We start from the raw sequence: 24,006 nt of genomic DNA, 5'->3' as shown, positions 1-24,006 counted from the left end.
ACAACGCATTTGCATCTCTTGAAATAAGCTCCAGAGCATGACGAATATTAGCCAAAGAACATTGCAGATATATTTGTATATCATCAGCAAATAGCATATGATAAACAAAAGACAGGATTCCACCAATGTCATTAATGTAAAGAGCGAATAAAAGTGGGCCAAGTACAGAGCCCTGAGGAACGCCTGAAGACGTGTATAACCATTCAGAAAAATTACCCTCATCATCCACTACAGCTTGATATCGGCCAGTAAGATAAGAGAAAATCCACGCGAGAACCGCATCAGAAAAACCGATTTCTTTCAACTTGATGAGCAGTCTTAGATGTGGGACAGTATCGAATGCCTTACTAAAATCAAATAGAATCATTAATGTAATTAGTCTATTGTCAATTCCGTTCTTAATATCATCACAGACACGTAGAAGTGCAGATTGAGTGTTGTGACCCACCCGATACGCAGATTGTCTAGGATTCAAGAGGTTGTATTTATTTAGGTAATCTGTGATTTGTGAGGCTACAATTCTTTCAAGGATTTTAGACATTTCCGGCAAATTAGCGATGGGTCTCGTATCGGACGGAGACAGCGGAGTACGAATTTTCGAGAGAGGACGAATCAGCGCGCGTTTCCACATTGAAGGAAAGAAGGAAGACTCAAGTGAGCGATTAAGCAGCGGTAAGAGCCATTGAGAAACAACCGGCCAAGCAATACGAAGAACATGAAGCGGAATGCCGTCAAAGCCCGACGCACAAGAGTGAAGCGGTTCACTGGTTATGATCTTGTACACCAAGTCAGACGAAATAGTAGAAAAGACAAATTCAGGGCGATGAGAAGGTCGAGAAACAGAAGACATGGCAGAAGTGAAATCTGCATACAAGCAGGGAGGTAGAGAATTAGAGACTGAGGCATAATATGAGTTAAGCTGATTTGGTGTGAAAAAGCGGAGAGGAGAGACTAAACTCGACTTGACTATCAAGTGCCCCAAGTAAAGTACGTGACAGCAAGGTACAAGACTCATCAACATTAGACTCATCCAAGAGAACATCGATCTCCGTCTGAACCACAGCAGCAACAGATTGAAGATGTTCAAGGAACTCAGAAGTGTCCATACTCTTAAAACTACGTCGCAACATGGACCGCTTAATATCGAGCTTACAATTAAGTGAAAATGAAAGTTCCAAGAGATCATGTCCAGCAATGAATGGACTCAGGGATTTGGAAAACTCTTGAACCTTGTCACAGTCATCTACAATAAAAACATCAAGCCACGAGTCAGAAGTAGCAGTGTGATACGTAGCATCCGAGCTGACAACATATAAAGATAAGCTTAACAATAATTCACGCAAGTAATTAGCTTCAAAACTGTTCGCCAAGAGATTACAGTTTAAATCACCGCCAATAATAATGTGTTTGTAAAGATGAGAGACGCCAGTCAATGATTCGACGAAGTCATTAAAAAGAAGGCCCTTAGGGGTCCTATATACCGATGCAAACAATATCACTTCATCACTCGGCAAACGAATCTCCATTATTAGATATTCAGGAGCATTGACATCGACCCCAGAGGAGATTGCAATTAATTTGACTTTTAATGACTTATGCACAAAGCAAGCAACACCCCCTCCTGCGCGTCCCACCCGATCATGACGAACAAGAAAATAGCCGTCCAGAGCCACAAGATCGTCCGACACCCCCTCATGAAGCCACGTTTCAGATACTGAGATAATATGATGAAAGTTAGTACTAAAGTATAGACGAATGAAATCAATATGACCTCGTAAGGAATTAGCATTGAATTGAGCAACGCGGAGCAATAAAGAATTACGTGTTGGGTTATGCCGAACGATCGATGACAAGGAACGAGCAGGTCGGACCCGTCAGACGAGCTTGGCGAGATCAATCTCAGAATTAACGAAAATAATAGGCTCCCCATCAGAACGCCTAGCGCATATCTGGCCATCTCTCACCCAGACAAACTTATACGCTCTCTCTTTAGCAACACGCCTGACCCGCTGCAGCAAATCGTAAGTACATTTGGGAAGCAATTCATTGACGTAAATATTGCCGGGAACACTCGTCGAGAAAACGTCACCAACCGTAAGACGGCGCGAGAGAGAGAGAGAGAGAGAGAGAGAGGGAGAGAGAAAGAGAGAGAGGGAGAGAGAGAGAGGGAGAGAGAGGGAGAGAGAGAGAGAGAGAGAGAGAGAGAGAGAGAGAGAGAGAGAGAGAGAGAGAGAGAGAGAGAGAGAGAGAGGAGAGAGAGAGAGAGAGAGAGAGAGAGAGAGAGAGGAGAGAGAGAGAGAGAGAGAGAGAGAGAGAGAGAGAGAGAGAGAGAGAGAGAGAGAGAGAGAGAGAGAGAGAGAGAGAGAGAGAGAGAGAGAGAGAGAGAGAGAGAGACTATTTGTGTGTCTTATTACATATGTTCTCCGGGGCGAAACCCGGGTAACCAGCTAGTTATATATAAATGTATATGATTATATGTGATTATATATAATATTTGGTACTTTATATAAAATTATGTGTGGATCCATATATCATTATGGACATATATAATTCCAAATATAACTAGATATAAACAAGAGATCATATATGCACTCATGGATACATATAAGATTCATATAAAAGTATATATAATCGTATATATGATTATATATAATTTCATCTAGCGTTATATATATAAAAAGCAAAATTTCCGTATATATTAGAATAAAAGACAAAATAAATTATGGTGAAATAATTACTCAAATTACTAAAGAGTATAACTGTCCAATAACATAATATACCTTAAAAAACAATATAAAAATCAAACTTACAAGTTTACATTAAATTTGTGTTTTGTACTTGTGTTACAGTTGCGTTATCCATAAAATATGATGCATACCAATAATATTCAGCACGATATAAAACGAAAAACTTAGATAAAAATGGACTTGTAATAATATTTAAAGACATATTCGGAGTAATTTATCAAAATAAAATTTCAAATAATTTCGATGCCTGGACCGTAAAAAAGCAATGCGACTGGATAATGTTATTATATAATATTATTATATAATAATTTCAATCAAGTGCCAGGCAATCTCCTCGCAGAAATTAAAAAAAAAACCCGTTTGTAGATGCTTCCAGTTAGAAGATAGATAAGTGAATTTCAGAGGGATTCACTTTTTTTCAGAACAATTTGTGAAAGTGGTCGAACAAATTATGTTTTCAAAAATTAATATAAAAATCCTGAAAGTCAAAATATCGTCATGTAATGATTTTATGACGAGTCACTGTATACAGTCATTTTGGAGTCATAATAAGTCAGTGATCAAACTCTGACTTCTTCCCGTCATTTTGATATCACAATGACATCATCTTGACTTTTTGTTCTCCTTGGGAAATACTTCTCCTTTCTTTCAATGAAGGAAGAAGAAAACAAAGAACGGGCGCGCTAAGTATGTTGCTGTTGGAGATTTTGTCCATCTCTAATTTTTATCTCTCATATAATTTGCTGCTTGTTATAGATACTATTATATCTTTTTCAATTTCTACGCCTCTCATTACGCTATCTGTTACATTTCATAATTTTATTTTACTTTCTACTGTATTTTATACATTTTCAATATCTTCTACATCCTATATATTAAGACTACAGCAATTTTGAGAGATATTTTCTAAATTTCTAAAATATTGTACGTATTCCTTTAAATTCAATTTTGTGTACAAAATATATATATTTTATGTGATATTACTCATTCTAATAAATATACTTGAAATAATACTATTATTTTTTACTTCTTTTTCATGGCATTATATTTAATTTTTTTCTTTTGTGTTTTTCAAATAAATATTAATTATTTGCATGGTCTGATCAGATCAAGGAAGCGCAAGGTGACAATTTATTTAAATTTATTTAAAATGGGAACGTATTGATGTTGTAGGAATTCGGTATCCTTTTGTAAATTAGAATTATTTTGTAATTTGATGTAAATCATTTCTGAAACCAGTAGTTTAGATACATATTTTCCGAATTCCTACAGGCTAATCTACAATGTGTTCTTTATTGCTTCCTGTTTTCTGCTCTTATATAACCTCTTTACAGCTATCTCGTATTCCGTCGCGTAACGTGATGTTTCTAGTCTCTTCTGAAATTCGTCAATTTTTATCTTGGGGGACAGAGAATAAAAAACATCGCGTTGCGCGACGGAATTGCGAAATACGAGATAATCGCAAAGAGGTTAAAAGAGCAAAAAACAGGAAACAAAGAACACATTGTAGATCAAGCTTACATCATGCATACGTTCCAATTTTAAATAAATTTAAATAAATTGTAACCTTGCGCTTCCTTGGTCTAAGAATAATATTTATACATATTTACTTATTTATTATTTATACTTTTATTTCCATTTTGACCTACAAGATTCCTACTTTACTTGGAATTATATATGCTCATATATAATGATATATGGACCCATATATAATTTTATATGAAGCACCAAATTTCATATATAATCACATATAATCATATATATTTATATATAATTATATATAATTATATATAATTATATATAATCTTTTTTTCCCGGGTAATTACTCAAGCTTTCTTTCTTCGTTCATTTTTCGTCTTTTGTCATTATTTGTCTAGCTCGAAGCTTAACTACCAGTCTAACCGACAAAGCGTGTAATCTGATCATACTTATCAGATCACACTTAGGAGTTCCAACACATACGTTAATTCCGTCGGGTGACTGGCTGTCCTGCATTTCAAGAGGAAATTGTATTCAAACTTCAAAAGATTTTGAAAATGTAGGAAGAATTATAAATGCTGAATTCTTAGCATTCCATGGTAATGGACTCTCGAGGGAACCTTTCATTTTCGACAGAGTGACGGACCTTGTGTCGAAAAAAATTAATAATTCTGCGCCAAGGAATGTATTAGCATGCTTGGTTCGAACAAGAACGTACATTCGATTAAGGCACCTTAATTTAGAAATAAAATCCGGTTTGGTTACGTAATTTGATTACCGCACGTCCACAGTGTAGATTCTGAATTATAGTGTGAGGAGGAAGGGTTGAAACCTCGGTTGAAACGCAATTTACTTAGGTAATAATTAAAAGACATATGTAACGAAAAAAAATTAATATTTTATTCAAACAGAATAAAATTAGGTAACGTTTTTTGTAATTACTAAAATACACATTTAATAACATTTAATAATTTTTAATAGAATGTATACTTGAATAAAATAACAATTTAAATATAAACTTTATTGCATAGTTTTGTTCATTTACACCATGATGTGGACGCATGATCGGTTCGCGGCCAAGTTCGGCTCAAGGTTCGGCTCGATAATGTGGACTGATAACGTCGGTCGCACTCCGACCACGGGGAGGATTCTGGGGGGACTGACAGCCCCCCAGACCCCCCGATGCGGTCGTAACTATAACTCTCATTACAGTAGCCAAATGCCTGTAAGGAGACATGAGAGGTGTAGCATAAGTGGGAGATGGCAACATCGCCGATAAAATACCACTACTTTCATCGTTTCCTTACTTACTCGGTTAGGAGGAGCGCGTGCCCCGAGGGCTTCGTGCCCCGGCGGTCACGGTGTTCTAGAGCCAAGAGTGTCAGAGTGGCGTGAGGCCTCCCGGCCAATAAAATTAGAAGAAAGATTATAAGAGAGGGCTATAAAAAGACTATAAAAAGGTAAACGGGCGGTAAATTCATCAGTCGATTTTGAACCACGGTCTTGAAAAGGTGTGTCGAACAGGAAGATTGAAATTAATAGCGAATTCGATTGGACGCACGAGTGCGCACCAAGACCAAGCGTTTGAAAAAGTTTGAAGCATACGGAGAAGAAAGTGCCCAGGTAACACATATTAGTTTAATAAACGTTTTTGAACGTACTAAATAGAACACACTAATTATCCAGCTAAAGAAAAGTGTTCTATCAATTTAAATAACCGCGTTCTGAAACAGACTAAATTTATTTTCTATAGAGTAACAAACGGCGAAAAAGCGGCTTATCTGATAAAAGAAGAGTTCTGACATTGATAAATAGGTAAGTCATAACTATATTTCCCTCTTTTTTTTTCATTGAAAATTTGGTAAACTATACGGTAAACATTATTGAATTTTTTTTAGTTAAGTTTATATAAATGTTTTCTTTTAATCGTTTTTTAATTAAAATCTTAAATGTGTTTTACAGTTAAAAACTGAACATAATATAGTGCAAGTGTTTGGTCATGTAGTACATGTATCTTTAATTATCTCGGTTTTTAAATGGTAAATATTTTTGAAATTGTACAGACATTTAGATAACGTTTAAATTAACGCATAGACAGCTAAAATTTTAAAACATTCTTAAGAAATTTATTTTACGTGACAACTACCTTTAAATACTTTTAAACGGTCAATCGCATTGTGCAGAACTTACTCGGTTTTGCTGCCAATTTGCTATTAGTTTATATCGACAGATTTTGCTAGCAAAACATGAGCCTAATCATGGTGGAAGTATACAGGTGTCCTCATGCGCATATATTTCTAACAACAAATGAGAAATTGATGCCAGATACCTCCATCTTTCCGCGACAGTTGAATTCGGTGTTATGTCATTACACTGAAAAAAAAATACTAAAAAAAAAGAAAATTTCCTTAATTTTAGTAAATGGTGAGTTTGCATACAACTGTAAACATATTTTTTTAAAATAAGAAACTGTATTTACTTATTTGAAAAACATAATTCCCTTAATAAAGGAAATAATTTATTAATTATAACAAGTATTTACTGCAATACAGTCAATGATTATTGAAATGTAATTTTTATTTTTTACAAATTAGTAATTTTCCATTTATATTTATTAATTTCAAGAGAATGACCTTTCTTATTATAATAGAAAAAACCTTTATCCGCCAGCGATTAAAAAACGAATAGGATCATTTATTGCTCGACTACCTGGCTACAAATATAATTCGGTGCACAACGTTTCGGCTCACGGTTAGAGCCCTTATCAAGTGCCGTCTGAAATGCATGAAACGTCACGATGTATCAACTTAATAAATTAAAAATTAGTCATTAAATAAAGAGCATTACCTAATCGTCAAGATGACTCGTCATAATCAATATAAGACCTCCTTGCATTCATGGGAATGTCCCCGCATTATCACGAAACACAACTGTGAGAGAACACTCATATAAAACCAATACCACTGAGAGAGAAATGCGAACAAAAGATTCTTACATGTCTTTCTTACATTATTTTCTTATTATGTAAAGAATTCATAAATTCTAAGAAATATTTTGTATAAAATAATCAATATTTACAGAGATATAAATCTTATTTTTTATAAGTTAACGATTTTCTAATAATATTAATTTAATTTAAGAAAATGATTTTTTCTATACAGTAAATTATTCTTATATTGTAAAAACTATTTTTTAGAACACAGTTTATATGTATTAAAATATAGCTTTTATTAGTAATTTTCCATTTATATTTATTAATTTCAAGAGAATGAACTTTCTTATTATGTAAAGATCTCATAAATTCTAAGAAATATTTTGTACAAAATAATCAATATTTACAGAGATATAAATTTTATTTTTTATAAGTTAACGATTTTCTAATAATATTAATTTAATTTAAGAAAGTGATTTTTTCTATACAGTAAATTATTCTTATATTGTAAAAACTATTTTTTAGAACATAGTTTATATGTATTAAAATATAGCTTTTATTTTTTACCAATTACTAATTATGAACATGAAAATAAGAAAATGTAAACTTAAATTTTGCAAATTAATCTTACATAGAAATAATAAGTTTAAAAATTAAAAAAATTTAAATAAATTTATTTTAACATTTTGTTAAAAATATAAAAATTTTCTTGCTTTTAGATTCGGTTTTCTTAAAACTGAATAAAAATTATTTACATTAAGAAAATATTTAATTACATGTAAAAATCCATATTTTTAACTAAAAAAATTTTTTTAAATCTAAATCAATTTTTTCTAAAATAGAAAATCTATTGTCTAATTATTATAATTTATTTATTTATTTATTTTGAAAAATACAACCTTGGCCAAAAGTATTAGGTACTTATATTTTTTTCATTTACCTCTATTCAATACCGGTATCCAATAGAAGATAATACAAGTAAAAGAATTCTAGATAAATGAAAAAAATATAAGTACCTAATACTTTTGGCCAAGGCTGTATATGCATACTTGTTTGACGTAACGAGTTGTACATGATTTTTCCAATGAAATTACAAGCGCAACAAATGGTAATGATTACAAGTTACTATCTCACGAGCTTGCATATAGTATTCGGTTATAATAGAAACTGAAATGACAAAATATGAAATATCTGATATCACAAATACAACGGAAGATTAAGGAAAAAACGTTAATATTTTTTATATTTTTATCAAAAAATAAAAGCTTATTATCTAACTGGTAAGAGTATAATAAAGAGCCCATTATTTATACCGTGTAGTCATTTATAATCAAATACCACGCGAGTTTACAGTGGCTCGCAATTGTGACCATTTGATATGCTTCTAATTTGAGCGAAAGATATGTGTACAAATCGTTATGCAAACGAAAATATATGTATTGTTCAATTATTCACATACTATAAGGAAAATAAAAAACGTAAGTATATATATATATATATATGACACCTTTTTATTACATTTATAATTCAAACAAATTTTCGCAGAAAATATAATTGTCATGGCTTTTAAAATAAACATGGTAATCTATTAAATCTTTTTGTTTTATACAAAAGAATTGGTCCTGTTCTAATATCTTGTATGCACTCTTATGCCGATCAAAACTTAACGTTGAAAGTTTTACTAATAGAAAAAATATTTCTTTGTTTTGATTTAAAATAATGTATCGAATTTTTCCAAATGAGCGGTCATAAATATTCGTACATACAATGTTATTGATTTCATATCGTGTACCATTTACTACAGCCCAAGATACTGTATCTAAGTCATCATATATTATTGCTGGAAGTAAAACATTTTTCATAGCAAAGTATTCTAATACTTCAGTAAATTTTATTTTAGTACCGTATTGTAAACGATTTGAAAACCCATTTGCGCTAACGAATCGATGACAAAGTCTTAATTGATGCCTTAGAGCAATTGTATAGGAAGGATTTGTCCGTGAAGTAGTCACTTTAGCATTATGTTTTAATTGTTTATGTTTCGCCTCAAAGCGAATAGATGACATTATATTTAGTGGTCCAAACTTTTTCATAATTCTCGTATAATGTAATAGATTATGGTGCTTAGGTTTTAATGCAATATTAAATAATTTTTTATGCAAAGTTAAATACTCATGTACGACGTGATGAAATAAATCAATACATTTAGAGGTGAGAAAATGTAAGCATGAGAGATTTACAATCTTTTTCAAAAATAAATACAGTTGCCAAGTTAAGTTTTTTTCTGGTACAAGATCACTAATAATTAACGACAAATTATTAACCAAATAATACATTTCAGAAGCTGTTATAATAATTTTTCCGGATTTAATAGATTCAGATTTAAATACTGGTGGTACATTATTATGAAATGAACTAATCCAATTTAATAATCTGTCATTGAAAACTTCCAAAGTAAAAAATTGCTTTACATAAATAAAATCGTTTAATATTTTAGCAATGTCATACCTGCAAATGCCTTCTAATAAATCGTGCATTGGATCTATGGATACATTTTCTGTTACATGAAAATTTTGTATTTTATTAAAAATGCAGTCTTCTTTTACTCCAAACGTTGAGTTTATTACACAATTAATGTAATCATTTCGCGTTCTAATATATTTTTCCTTTTCATTAACAAGTTTTTGTGCATCTTTTTTAGTGACTGTACAAACACGACAATAATATTGACTATTAAATCCTTGTGAAAAACCGAGTATTGTGTTCAAGCTCAAATTATCCCCAACAATAAACATCAAACGAAATAATATTCTTTGCTCCTTATTATTAACATCTATAGTTATTCCATTAACACTAAGATCAATTATTTGATCAACAACGTGCGATAAGATTTTATTTCCTAATTTTTTGTGATCTTGATAATCATGGAATTGCATAAGTAGAATATTATCTAAATTGCTACGATATTGAGGAGGTATACATATTAGACTTAAATAAATTGCACCTAACTTATGAATCGATTTGCGTGATCCTAACGGATTATTTATTTCGAAGTCATCAAAAAATACCGCTATAGGTAGAACATATTCATTTTGTTTTAATTCTATAGAACTCCACATTTCGCCATGGTAAACTGAAGTTAGCAATGTAGTGTTATCTTTACAGTCATTAATATATTCTATAATAGTACTAAAAACGTTCGGTTGTTCCAAAAATTTCTTTAGCACAATTTTTATAGGAATTATAGCAATTTTTTTATGACGTATAACTAATTGTTTATTTAATTTTTTGTTTTTTGGAGCTAAAAAAGAATGCACTTTTATCACTAACGGTTTTATTAAACAATTAACATTAGTTAAGTATTTTAAGGTAAGATGTTCACTTTTATATTTTTTCAAGTTATTTTTTATAATATCTAAATATTTACTTTGTCACTCGTATTCCCATATTTTTTTTCTAACATCTCAAAACATTCAGATAAATAGGTATAAAAAATTGTATTAATCATTACATGGACGTTCTCTCTATTTAAATTTTCGAAGTAATATAATCTCGTTATTAAAGATAATGTTAGATTTAATATTTTAGAACTGAAATTTTCAAGGAAAGCATTAGAATCTTCTTTTGTATTTAATATAGGTTCTAAACTTGCAGTATGATCAACCAAGTTCACAACCTGAGAACTTATTTTAATTATCGATTCCTTAGATGATGGCTTCCTTATTATTCGTTTTAAATCTTTTACTTGATTCAGTATCATGGGCTGTAGATATGTGTCGAAATAATGAATAAACGGTACTATATGATTTCGTGCAATTCGCAAAATTACATTCAACTTCTGAATATAATTGATCAATATGCTTAAGTTTAACGTGACTTTTGAGATATATGAATTGTGAAAACACTTCTTTACAAAACATACAATTAAACATTTTGAACATAAAATTTTATAATTATAATAATGACGTATATTTTTAGCTTAATGTTTAATTTTTGAAAAAAAAGTCTAGAAAATACCTTTTTTAAAAATGGTATTAATGTGTATTCAACTTACAAACTACATTATATAATATTAATAATGGAAATGAAATTATTATAATATATATCTATTATCTATGTTTCTATGTTATCAAAATATTTTATATGTATATATAAACTGTAACTATATTATCTCAATATAAAATATAGTTGTCTAAACAAAAAGCGAAATTATTACTTATTTCGATTTCACAAAAAAAACAGAATTTTACAAAGAAAAAGAAAATTGCAACTTACTACAATTCACTTGTACACTTAGTCGTTTTCAGTTGTATTTGTTGTGAGCTTCTTCAATAAATATTCTATATTTGAAAATGATATGTCCCACTGTGTTTGGAACTTGTATAATCCTCTTTGTATGAGCATCCATAAGTGTTTACTAGCATCCGGATAGTTAATTTTCAAGACATGGAAAGCTTTGAAACAAATATCGAAAGCTTCTAATGTTGATTCCGTCGAATATAAAACGTCATCGATCGTGACATATGAGTGGTCCACGTTTTCTATTGATCCCACAATTATTATATAAGGTTGTACAGATGTTTGTGTTTCTTTTGCTTGATCGCTAGCTTCTTGACGAATCTTCGTAATATCAGCAGAAGTCTAGAACAAAATATCCAAATTTTGTTTTTTAATAGAACATATAAGTATCGAAATGAAAACTTTAGATATCAATATACTAACAGCTACATATTTTATCATGCTATCTCTTGATAAAGCAATGGAGGCTTTATTATAGTGTTTCTTTGTCACAGAACTTTTTTGTTTAACCTTTTGCTTTGGAGGTATCATGTATGAAAGAAGTTGTATTGTAATTGCCAATTTGGAATCTACAAAAAATAAAAAAATTGTTACATTTTAACCAAGTATCAATTACTAAGTAACCAATAATCATTATAACCAATAGCAGTTTATATTGCATACAGTGCAAATAATATAAATATAATATAATTTATTTACTTTACCTTCAGATATATACAATTTTAGTTTTTCCATTAATTCAGTGAAATCATCATTTTTATTCGTAAATTGTACATTTTGTGTGATTACATTAAAAAACTCATTCTATTTCTCCAAAGTTAAACAGACATTTGTTAATTGCGTCTGATCAAAATCAAGTTTGATAAGTTTATAGCCATATGAATGTTTCAAAAGCGGCCAGTCCTTAAATATGTTACTCAGTATTTTATCAGATAATTTCATTAATGTTTGTAATCGGTATTTAGAAGTTAAACTCCATTTTTCCAAAACTATCTTCCAAGGCGCTTGGTCAACTTTTAACCAATCCAAAGCTTTTTCAATATCTTCCTGGTTCACTAGAAACATAATTACTCAATATTTAGGTACTTGCAAAAATTTTTTACTAGACATATAAATTATCCTTATCATCATTATCAAGTGAATCATCGGGATCATCAACATTATCATGTCCTTCTATGAATTTATCTTTTAATTTTGATAAGGCATATTTTCTATTGCGCCAACATGACATTAGTTTGCCTTTCGCAGCTATTGACTTCTTATCAAGAGTGTCGCTCTTTCTTTTTGCTTGTATAAAATAGGTACCTTCAGCTTCAGAAGGAAATATCTTAACAATTCGTTCTGCAATGCCTTTGGCTATTTCATTATTCATACTGTAAAAATTAATAAGACTTATACATAAATATTAATATATAAAATTATTAAAATAATAATAAATAATTAAATTTTGCAATGAAAATATTAAATTGAAAACATACGCAATATTATGATCTTCCATGTAAGTGACAATTATGTTGCACAACTTATTTCTCATTGATCCAGTCAATTCTTTAGTTTTAGAACGACATAAAATTATTCTACCCATTTTTGATTTTTGCAATAAATCATCAATGCTAGGCATTGTTTCTAATAGAAACATATCTTGACAAATAGAAGCATTTTGTTTGCATTTTTTTCCTTTGTTATTATTTTCATAAGTACTTGTCCTTTGCATTGTATTTTGAGAGTTTTTATTATTAATATTAATTGAATATTGGCTATTTTCTGTGCTCTGAAAAATAACAAAAAAATTATGGTATTTTATGTTTAAAAAAAATGACTTAATGCTGCTGTCTTTTTAGGATTTATTATTCTGTTATTTTATTTGAGTTAATATGATCTAGCCTCCTTCAATTTCATAAAGAATGCATGAAAAAGAAGATAAGTATTTATTATAAATTTTTGGATAGTGGAAATCTAGCTTCAAGAATTCTCTTCTACAATTTCTTTTAAAAGTTGAATATATTAATAATTCACTCAATATTGAGAGAAATATATTTTCTGACTTTCAATGCATTGAATGCGTATATATTATTGCAAAAATATAGAAATGATATAATTAGTTTTCTTAATTTTAGTTATAATTGATACTTTACAGCAGCAGTAAGAAATGGGTATAGCAAATACTGCAAGGTTCTAAAGATTAAGGAATTTGACGGGTTTATGACAAATAAGTACAACTTTCATATACACGAATGACCATAACATTACATAATTTTTAATTATAAATATTTTTAATATATTCCAAATATTATTCTTTTGCAATATAAATATTATTTCAACCTCTAAAACTTCGTTAAATTATGGTATAATAGGATATTTTTGAAGCCAGATTTATTTTTTAGAATCAACAAATACGAAAAAATTAAATGCTGAGTAAAATAATTTTTTAAATATTTTGCACTAACAATAAGTAAATAAAAACAGTTAAATAAATCCGAACAAAACAACAGTATGAATAAGTATTTGTTAATGTAACCCACATAAGAATCTGTATCTGAACTTGTACTTGGTAATGGTAATATTTGAACTTCTCCTGAATATTTTTTTCTCCAATGTGAAGTAAAAATTATACGTGGACCCACTTCGGGAATAAGTTCAGCAATTAATTTTTCATTTAAATTTTTTAACAACTCCATTGTGATTCCATTTTCTTCAATTAAAGAAAAAGAAATTAATATTTACAAACTTGGGCTTCAAATGTACATGCGTGTATGCGTACGTGCGTGTCGTGTGCGTGTGCGTGTGCGTGTGCGTGTGCGTGTGCGTGTGCGTGTGTGTGTGTGTGTGTGTGTGTGTAAAGAATATTGTTTGAAATATCTATCACAATATTTTTTTGAATCTAAATTTTTTTTCAGTAAAAAAAAATATTTAAATTTAAGAAAATATTTATAAATATTTATAAATATTTATAAATAAATATGTGATTATATTAAGTAAAGATATCTACTTAATTTAAGTAAAGATATCTAATTCTGAATAAATAAAGTTTATCATTTTAGAACTTCCCATAAGAAATAAATTATTTACTTTCGAAAACATCAGCATAAGTGCTTAAGCCCAGTTGTTGTAAGATATTCTTAATCTGCATGCTTTTATAAGTTGTCGATTCTCTTGAGAATGTAAAGTAAAAAAGCACGTTTTGACAAGAGATACGTCAGAAGCTGTAAAAAAAAGTAATAATGCAAATAATACAATACAGCACAATATTCTCTCGTACTATCGCTGACCGCCGCTTAGTAGCAAACGTGCTCGAACGACAACGTATCAACGTGTGCAAGCATGTTCGGCAGCGGGCAATCGGGGCGGCAGGGGCGGCAGTCGCGGCAGTCGCGGCAGTCGCGGCAACAATGGGAGATAGATAGTGGGAGAGAGAAAGAAGCTCGGGGGTAAACAAATGGAAGTAGTGTGCGCGCGCAAATTTCAGTTTCTTATTAATAAAATACGTTATGTCGTAGGCCGATATTCACAATCCGATTTTATATTCAAGATCATCTTGTACGATCTCGAAACGTGGTTCTACGGTCATTTCAATGGTTGAGTGGAATTTAAGAATGCCCACGACCAAATTTAAGATAATCTTAAATATAAAATTGGACTATGAATATCATTCATATAGAAATACAAAGTGTCAATAGCGTTTAATATAAAAAGTAACTCCATCGCTTAATTATTATTTTGATTGATTTATTTTCCTAAATATATCAAAGATTTATATATATAAGAATATTTCAATCGCAAGCAATAATCATTAACCGCTTATTGAGCTACTCTCTTTATTGGACGCAGTGATCATTATAATCCTTGTGAAAAGAAGATGCAAAAAAAATTAAATGAAAGAAAAATAACTAGTAAAAACAAAATGCGTTTTAAAATTTAAAAAACCTATTTGCTGTAAATAAAATATAAAAAAAACTTAAATGAAAGAAGTATAACTAGTAAAAACAAAATGCGTTTTAAAATTTAAAAAACCTATTTGCTGTAAATAAAATATTCTTTTTGGTTTTGTCGAATATATTTACTTTATTTTAGTATATGTTTCCTAAAATGTAATAAATTGCACTAAAGAAATATTTATTTCTTATAAGTACTCTATTTATTATTTTCATAACTTTGGAAACTTGAATTTAAACAAATATTTATTAAAGTGTCATTTCTAAAATTAAAAGATTCTCATTTAGTATTTTAAAAAATCATTTACTACATTTCAATAACTTTTGTACTGTAATATAGTAAACCTGAATTTGATTCAAGTAAATTTTTCAGCAAGAAAACATTTTCTAATTTTAATACTTTAGTTTACTATATTCAAATTGATAAGTTTTATATTTTAACGTTTTTTATTTAAATTAAGTAAATCTAATTTTAGTAAATATATTTACTAAAAAAAAAGTTCTGTGTGAATCCGACAAAGCAAGTTGGCTCACAGTTTTTCAATGTTCATATCGAAAAAGACGTTATATATATTGCCAGTCAGGTCGATTTAAATTACCTTAATTGTTATTCTATGTACTGGCGAAAGAAATTTATCATTCTGTTTATTATACACCGTCGACCTAGTAATCGGTGCTCCATCTTATAGTTTGTTATTGCGATAAATATTACCACAGCCCCAGTGGTCGAATTGGCACGACACCCGCACGGTATACGGGAGGTTCCAGGTTCAAACCCTGGCTGAAGTAATATTTTTTCGCAATAAAAATTTAAACTATTTAATTTAGAAATTACATCAACTGACCAAAACCCATGGTCGAAATTAATAATGTCTCGATGATTGATCCGAAAAAAGTTCTGTGTGAATCCGACAAAGCAAGTTGGCTCACAGTTTTTCAATGTTCATATCGAAAAAGACGTTATATATATTGCCAGTCAGGTCGATTTAAATTACCTTAATTGTTAAATATATTTACTAAAAGTAAGCAAATTTTTTTTTCAGTGTATAGTGTCTTATTTATTTTAAAAAATGGCTGCATCTGGCATCTGCGCAGAACCGTACGAAATTCGTCTCGAATATGAGCACACCTGTATCTTTCCACTAGGGATCCTTTAATGAGGGATGGGATAAAGCCGCCATTAATGAGAGCGGAAGTGACGGCAGGCATTACGCGTCATTTTTGAATAAAACAAAATAACTGTATCAAAAATATATCTACATAAATTCAATTCTAATTGAGGAATTATTTCAATTAAATTGAAATAAATAAATAAAACTTAATTAAATGAAATAAATTCCGTAAATTAAGAAATTGAGTAAATAGTAACAAACAATAAATACTGATAAATTTAATTTATCACAAAAAGTTAATAAATGCAGTAAATGCAGTAAAAGTAAATAATGCAATAAATAATTTTTTTTATAAATTTAAGACTTTTTATATAAATTTAGAAAATTTGTAAATTTAATAAATAAAAAAAAAACAATTTTGAAAATCATTTTGGATAATGATTCATGGGTCTTTAGTGGATATCACAGCTGATGTTTGAAATGGTTTCCAACTTTGATCCTTTCCAACTTTTAATTCAGAAAAAAAAGTTATAGCTTCTTTGAGAAATGTTATGGTTTTATTATACTCCTTTATGTTTTTTTTCCCCAAAGCAAAGAGAGGATGGCGCGCAGTCATTATTTGAAATCAATGAGCAATATACTTTACAAACCACGACGTAGACTTATATGAAACTTTGTTTTTTTCTTCAGCTAAAAAATTTAATGCTGAGCTAACATCATAATTCAATACGTTAGATACGCTATTAACCCGCATCTTCAAGAAATAATTTTTTGTATTTAAGTATTCTTCACGAAGCTTTGGTGCCAGCATAAAATCCAAATCTTTTTGTGTTTCAACTAATTCTTGTAAATGACTCATTTCTACTAAATTCGTAGGTAGATTATACTTATCTACAAAAGTTTAAGATATTTCAATGCATTTATTATTTAAAAATCCACTTTTAATATTTTTAAAACATCACCATGTGGAACATCACCAAAAAACCATATAGTTTTCTTTCTTCATCACAACAATTGCTTACAACAATTAGATACGCGAGAAAATCTACTGGCATTAATACCAAATAATTTCCACAATCCCTGATTGCACCACCCATATCAGAAGTTATGGCATGAATACGTAAGCCTATATATATGTTTTCACTTTTCTTAATAACATTATCGACGACATCTTTTAAATCTACTCCTTTTAAAGTTTTTGTAGTAAAGTGATAAGTAACTGTTTGAAATATTTTTTGATATCTCGAATACTTTCCGAAATATATCGAGAAAAGCAAAAAGCCGCTCTACATATAAAGGGTGATTTCAACCTTTAGAACCGTTTTTTAAAAAAAGGCATGTTAAGTCGATACTCGCATATCTCGAAGTTTGTTGTTGCCGCTTTTCCGCGATGCCAATTGGTTCTCTCGCTGCGCTTACTTCATTTGCAGCTGTCATCGTATATTTTGACAGTTGTGTGTATCAAGAAGTTAATAGTGTAATAGTAATAGCATAATGTTAAAGCTAAATAGCGCGCGCGAAGCGCGCGTCTGTGGTGTCTAGTAAATTAAAATTAAGAAAGAACATCGTCTGCATTTTTCTATTTCTTTATTTTTTAAATAATAAATCAGAATTTTGTTTATCACGTTTTTATATTCGATATTTACATGAATTGAGCAGCATGTGTTATTTCATAGTGCAATGTGGTACTATGTGTTTCTGGATGCATCAGAAAAAATTTATTTATATTCAGAGCAATAAATTTATTTCATTACATAAATGTTACTGAAAAATAAATTTCGATAAAGTGTAGTAATATTTTATTATTTGCATTCTTATATACTCTATTTATCCCGTAAAACCGTTTATTTATATGTCGCAGAGAACTAATTGTATCGTAATTGACTCAATATTTTTTATGAAAATAAAAGAAAGAAGTATTTCTATATAGTTTATTTTGAATTAGATATATATATATATATATATATATATATATATATATAAAGGTGATTTATATTCACGCAATTTATTCATCGCAATTTCTAAATGTACACACGGAGAGAAAAATCAAGTCGTAATACTATGTGAACCTGTATTATAAATACCTTATACTTTTCTCATGTTATATTTACAATAAATTCAACTTCTTATCCTACAAAATTCATGCTTTTAGAAGGTGGATACTATTTTTATTAGAAAAGCTTTATAGATATATGTATTATCATACGATTACCAAGTTTTAGTTACTAGCGTCGCCATGGCACAAATGCGTGTCATTCAGCTGTCTTACAGTTACTATTGACAAACGACATTTTTCGGTGGGCGTTTAGTAAAAATACTAGGGATCCATATGGTGCTAGGCGGCTGAGACTTTACATGAGCGACACGGTAAAATCCGGTGGGTCGCATGTAAATTTAAAGAGGCAGAGCGTCTGCTGTTTTTATAGTGGCGTTGTTATTAAATAAAGATTTATTTCGAGTAATAATCCTAGGACAAGCGTACTTAGTATAAGATAGCTGTCAAATACGTTAAAAATACTTCAATTCACAGGATAATAACATGAGAAATAGATAGAAATTTAAGGTGAAAAAATTATCACGTAAAAATAATTTGATTTTTCTCTCCGTGCAAACAAACATGTTTTGAAAGCAGTTTTGCTATTGTAACCACAATCATTGCATTAAAATAGTAGTTATACATATAACGAGTATATGAGTGAGTATATGAGTGATTCATAAATAAGTATTCAAGGATAATAAATTGCTAATTACTACGTTCTACAAAAAACAGGCATAGTGAGGGCCGATTTCACAGTCTCCGATTAACTTGATCCTCCGATTAAACTCACTCTGCATCTCTTTCTAACTGTCCCCTTAAAAAGAGACGAAGAGTGAGTTTAATCGGAGGATCAAGTTAATCAGAGACTGTGAAATCGGCCTGAAAATACAAGATTCATTTTTCATAAGAATAGAAAGTCAAAGTAGATATAGTAGAATACTTGATAAAGTTCCAATTCGTGTGAGATTCTGGATTAATCAAATCAGCAACTTGATTCATCTAAAGAATTAAAGAAAAAAGACAACTTCCAATTACTTATAGAAAAATTTAATCACAGGAAAATAATTGTGTATGAATTAAATGGGAAGGATCGGATTTCTGCAATAATTTGGACTCGGTACGAAGATTTAGCAAGGATCAAACATGGAAATTTTGGGCGTGAAATTTGCACCGTTAAATGTACCTCTACAAAGAAGACTACAAACGTTAACTGCCGCGATATGGATATTCATCACCCTTTTCGGTCCTTTTTGGGGTTACATAATCACGGCTTATCTTCTACTCTACACAGAAACAATACGTTACTTCCTGGTACTGTACTTCCTCTGGATGTATTACGATTGGGACACCTACCATCGTGGCGGTAGAAGGTAATAATTCTACTAATCACTATTAAAGTAGTCGACACTGTGTACAAATAAAAATTTTGACAATTGCTTGAAGACAATTAATGCAGTAAATGAATAAAAAGTCTGTTGTGACATTTATTGAATGTTATATAAGAGAATAATATTAGCCGCGCGATAAAAAAAGTGTTTATAGAAATGATTATTGATAAATTATTAATGTTTAAGAACTATGTCTTATATTTCAGTGAATTATGGACAAGAGTGGTGAGAAAGAACGTATTCTGGCATTATTTTTGCAATTATTTTCCATTAAGATTAGTGAAAACGGTGGACTTAAATCCCAATAAGTCTTATCTTTTCGTTTGTGTACCTCATGGCATTTTCTCGATGGGGATAATTGGTTCATTCGGAACGGACGCATTGGATTGCAAGAAGCTATTTCCTGGACTTGAAATACGTCCAATTACTCTCGATCAACACTTCAAAGTACCTCTGTTCAGAGAATATCCTTCTTCCTTAGGTAAAGGCTTTTATTATTTTTTCTCTTCATTGTATAAATTTTCCTCGTTTATAATAAGCAATAAATCTTATAGTAAACGCTTTCGATATTTTTTGCAATACATAAATACATTTATGTGTAATAATATTATGTTAATAAATAACATATGTTAATACGTAACGTATTTCTTGTCTGTAAAGAAGATTGTGTAAGTGTGCTCTGAGTTTTCATTAAGAAGAAACGGTTTGATATGTTATTGTAATGATAATTTAAGCGTGGATGCTTCGAAAGAGATATTTTTATATGTAAATGAATCTCGATGATTAGCATTTATCCCACATTTTACGAGATAAGATTATAACAATAATGATGTTTACGCATACAGGTTTCTGCGCTTCTAGCGTGAGAAGTATCGAGTATTTATTATCAACACCGCCGGAAAGCCCGTATACCGGAAAAGCTACAATTCTTATTGTCGGTGGTGTTTCCGAAATGATGGAATCTACGCCAGGCACTTATAGTATTCTTGTGAAAAAAAGAAAAGGCTTCATAAAATTAGCATTAAAACACGGGTGAGCGATTGAATATATTTTTTTACATTTGCATATATAGTTTTTAACGTACACGAACTATATTTTAATGTTCAGCGAAAGTCACATTAAAAGAAAATATTGTCTTGCAATCTGTTCAGATAATAGTTTTTATAAAATATGAATCATACGCCGTAGAACAATAGACACTCATATAATCAATGCGACTCGAATCTAATACAATTTTATGATTTAGTACGTCATTGGTTCCTGTCTTCTCCTTTGGTGAAACGGATTTATACAATCAAATATATCGTCCAGAAGGATCGACTTTTAGACGCATACAGAATCATATTCGCAGTCTCATTGGCGTACCACCTGTCGTTTTCTCGGGCAGAGGGTTCTTTCAGTATTCATTTGGCCTTATTCCGAAGCGATTACCTGTCACCGTAGTCGGTAAAGTTTCTCTCTGTATATTCACAATTTTATACATACGTTGATACCAGAAAAGTACTAATGTGCATACTAAATTGCTAAATATTTCATTATTCTCTATATTCAAATCTTACCTTTCTTTTTATTATAGTTGGCAATCCTATTGAATTACCGAAAATAGAGGAACCCACGACTGAGCAGATCAACGAATATCACGAAAAATTTATGAATGGTTTAGTCGAACTCTTCGAAACACAAAAGCAGAATTATATAGAAAATCCAGAAAAAGTCACTCTCGAGCTATGATATGCATCACATTCAAATGTTATAGTGATGTATAATGTAGAATGTTTTGCTTGAAAATTTTAATTAATTGTTGAAAATTGCCTTTGAAAAAATTGTGTCGAGTTAGCCCCGGTCTCCTCTACTTATTAATTTAAATTACAAAAACATTTATCCAGAAGAACATATCTCATTATGAAGAATTATACCACTTCTGTGATAACAATCGCGTAGATATTAATACTCAAAGTTACGCAATAATAATTCTCATAAAACAATATTAATATTAATTACTTTCTAAGGAAATAAATTAAGCCAAAAATAAGGCTGTGATAGATTAGGTTTAAGAAGTTAGGTTAGCGTAAGAGAGTAGCTAGTGTACGCATGGTATGGATGGATGAGTGTGGATAAGATGTTTTAAATTGTAAACCAAGTCCCTTCCTGGCTAATTTTGTAAAGCTGAAGTAAATAAATTCTATCTATTAATTACTTTCTAATTGTCATTGTAGGAGTTAATTACCGAGTTATTTTGGAGTTACATTTTGAATTCACCTACGCTAATTTAGTACAATTCATCAATTAGTTAAAGAAATTAGAAATACTGAGCGTCTCAGAAGTCAAACTGACCAATTCCATTTTTGTAATTTTCTTCATTTTACTAGGACACCATAGATTCTCCCCTCGGTCTGCCGGGGGATCCGGTCTCGGGGCTTGAGTCCCGAACCCGGGTCCCCTGAGCCGCGGCCCGGGGGAGGGGTGGGCTGGTTCCTCTCACCACGGGGGCCGTATCCCCCTCCTCCCGGGTCGTGTGGAGGTCGAGGCTCAGGCGGAGATTCCTGAGCCTCGATTCCGCCCCCGCACAATACCCTAGGGGGCGCAGCGATGGGGTGGTGGTCCCCCGTCGCTGCAACTAGGACTGGTTACCCTCGCCCCGTGCGCCATCATCGACGCACGCGGCGGGGGCTCTAGGGTTCCATTAGGGGGTCGGGGTATTTGCCCGCCCCTATGGGCCCTCGAGGAGTAGGGGACTCCTGGTCGGAGTCCGGTGGAGGGGCGTTCCGGATGCAATGATAACCAGTTCCCGGGCGCCCCCCGAGACACCAGTGAAGGCCACACGTAGGGTTTTTAGCCGGTATGAGTCCGGCATAACCGTCCGCCCTTCTCCGGGGGCGGCGGTACTCATGATGAGTTTTCCCTACGTTAAAATTAAAAAAAAAAGGACACCATAGATTTTATAATTTCATCAATTCTTTCTAGTTTTTATTTCATAGAATTGTGATCATTTAGCTTCTAAGAAATTTATCCAATTTACATAGCAAGTTTTAAAAGCATAATTAATAATTTGATAATATTTAACTATCACTTATGTAGTATAATGTATATGTATAATAATTAATAAATTTTTATAGTACACAATCACCGTACAAAATAAGTTTTAGTATATACTTTTAAATGTCAGTAATGCATAAATTTAACATACTTTCAAATTGCATATCGAGAATTGACTTCGGTAACAGGTAGATGCGATTAAAAGTTCCTTGCACCCGGTAACACTCTTCATACGCGATGTTGGCGAATTTATAATCAGTCCCAGCTTACACGCACCAGATAACTTTGCAGGTTTCGCACGATATCTTCGTGGATGCGACACCCCATAAAAGAGGCGACCAAAGAAGACAAAGATCGCAAAGCGCACTCCTTCAATAACAAAAATATCAATATATTACCAATAATAATAATAATTTATTAATAAGAAATATCTGAAAGACTTTTGGTTGCTATTGAAAGAAAAAACAAAAAAAGCTCTCGCTTGTTTTTTTCTTTTCATCAAAATAAATCATCAAAATATTTTTTTTTCTTTTCTCGAAGATGACACAGAGTTGCTAAAATAAAATGTCCAAAAATAATAAGAGAGAAAAAGAGATGTAAAAAATTTATTTTAAGAGCTGAGACAACAGTGTTATCTTTACACTTGCGTATCTTTGCATAACGTTTTGCACATGATCGAGCACGATGACTTCAGCATCTTCGAGAAATTTTTGCGGTTCGATGTAATTTGTATTTATCACTGCACCGGTCAATACACGGCTTTCGAACGCGGCATCGATCTCTCGCCAGACGAGTCTTTCCACGTTTTCGTTACCGCTACTACTGCCCGCCGCGTACTCACCACCGATATGTACGAACCGTCTCTGTAATAGAGTCTTCACACCTTCGAGTCGCGCGATTCTTGCCACTAAAGATTGTCTGTGTCCCGGATTGTTTGTTTCGCGGATTGAGAGCCGCGGACGTTTGGAACGACAGTCTTCTTCGAGCTGCTCGATAAACTCCTCGCATCGCTGTGTCCATGCAAGATATTCGCTCAAGGTAGC

At 31.3% G+C, this 24,006-nt stretch overlaps 1 protein-coding gene and 1 long non-coding RNA gene across 4 annotated transcripts; one reads left to right on the top strand and one right to left on the bottom strand.

Moving 5' to 3' along the window:
- Positions 1-5,540: 5,540 nt before the first annotated feature.
- Positions 5,541-22,123, top strand: LOC139785238 (2-acylglycerol O-acyltransferase 1-like). Of its 2 annotated transcripts, none has more exons than XM_071724409.1 (7): positions 5,541-5,849; positions 5,980-6,041; positions 19,628-19,909; positions 20,134-20,408; positions 20,773-20,959; positions 21,174-21,373; positions 21,504-22,123. In XM_071724409.1, the coding sequence occupies exons 3-7, from the start codon at positions 19,683-19,685 to the stop codon at positions 21,656-21,658; spliced, it is 1,044 nt and encodes a 347-aa protein (XP_071580510.1). In that variant the 5' UTR covers positions 5,541-5,849; positions 5,980-6,041; positions 19,628-19,682; the 3' UTR covers positions 21,659-22,123. The 2 variants fall into 2 exon arrangements, with proteins under 2 accessions (XP_071580510.1, XP_071580509.1); XM_071724408.1 differs by having other exon boundaries at positions 5,542-5,849; positions 19,597-19,909.
- On the bottom strand, positions 6,866-14,657 carry LOC139785239 (uncharacterized). 2 transcript variants are annotated; one of them, XR_011721864.1, is made up of 5 exons: positions 14,527-14,657; positions 12,162-12,830; positions 11,881-12,026; positions 11,434-11,799; positions 6,866-7,156 (listed from the first exon to the last, which is right to left on the bottom strand). It is a non-coding gene; the product is annotated as an uncharacterized lncRNA (long non-coding RNA). The 2 variants fall into 2 exon arrangements; XR_011721865.1 differs by lacking the exon at positions 11,881-12,026.
- Positions 22,124-24,006: the final 1,883 nt, after the last annotated feature.

The sequence above is a fragment of the Temnothorax nylanderi genome, unplaced genomic scaffold (genome assembly GCF_030848795.1).
Source record: "Temnothorax nylanderi isolate EJ_2023f unplaced genomic scaffold, tnyl_v1.0 TNYL_tig0761_pilon, whole genome shotgun sequence".
NCBI classification, from domain to species: domain Eukaryota; kingdom Metazoa; phylum Arthropoda; class Insecta; order Hymenoptera; family Formicidae; genus Temnothorax; species Temnothorax nylanderi.
This window is presented reverse-complemented; position numbering and strand designations above follow the sequence as displayed.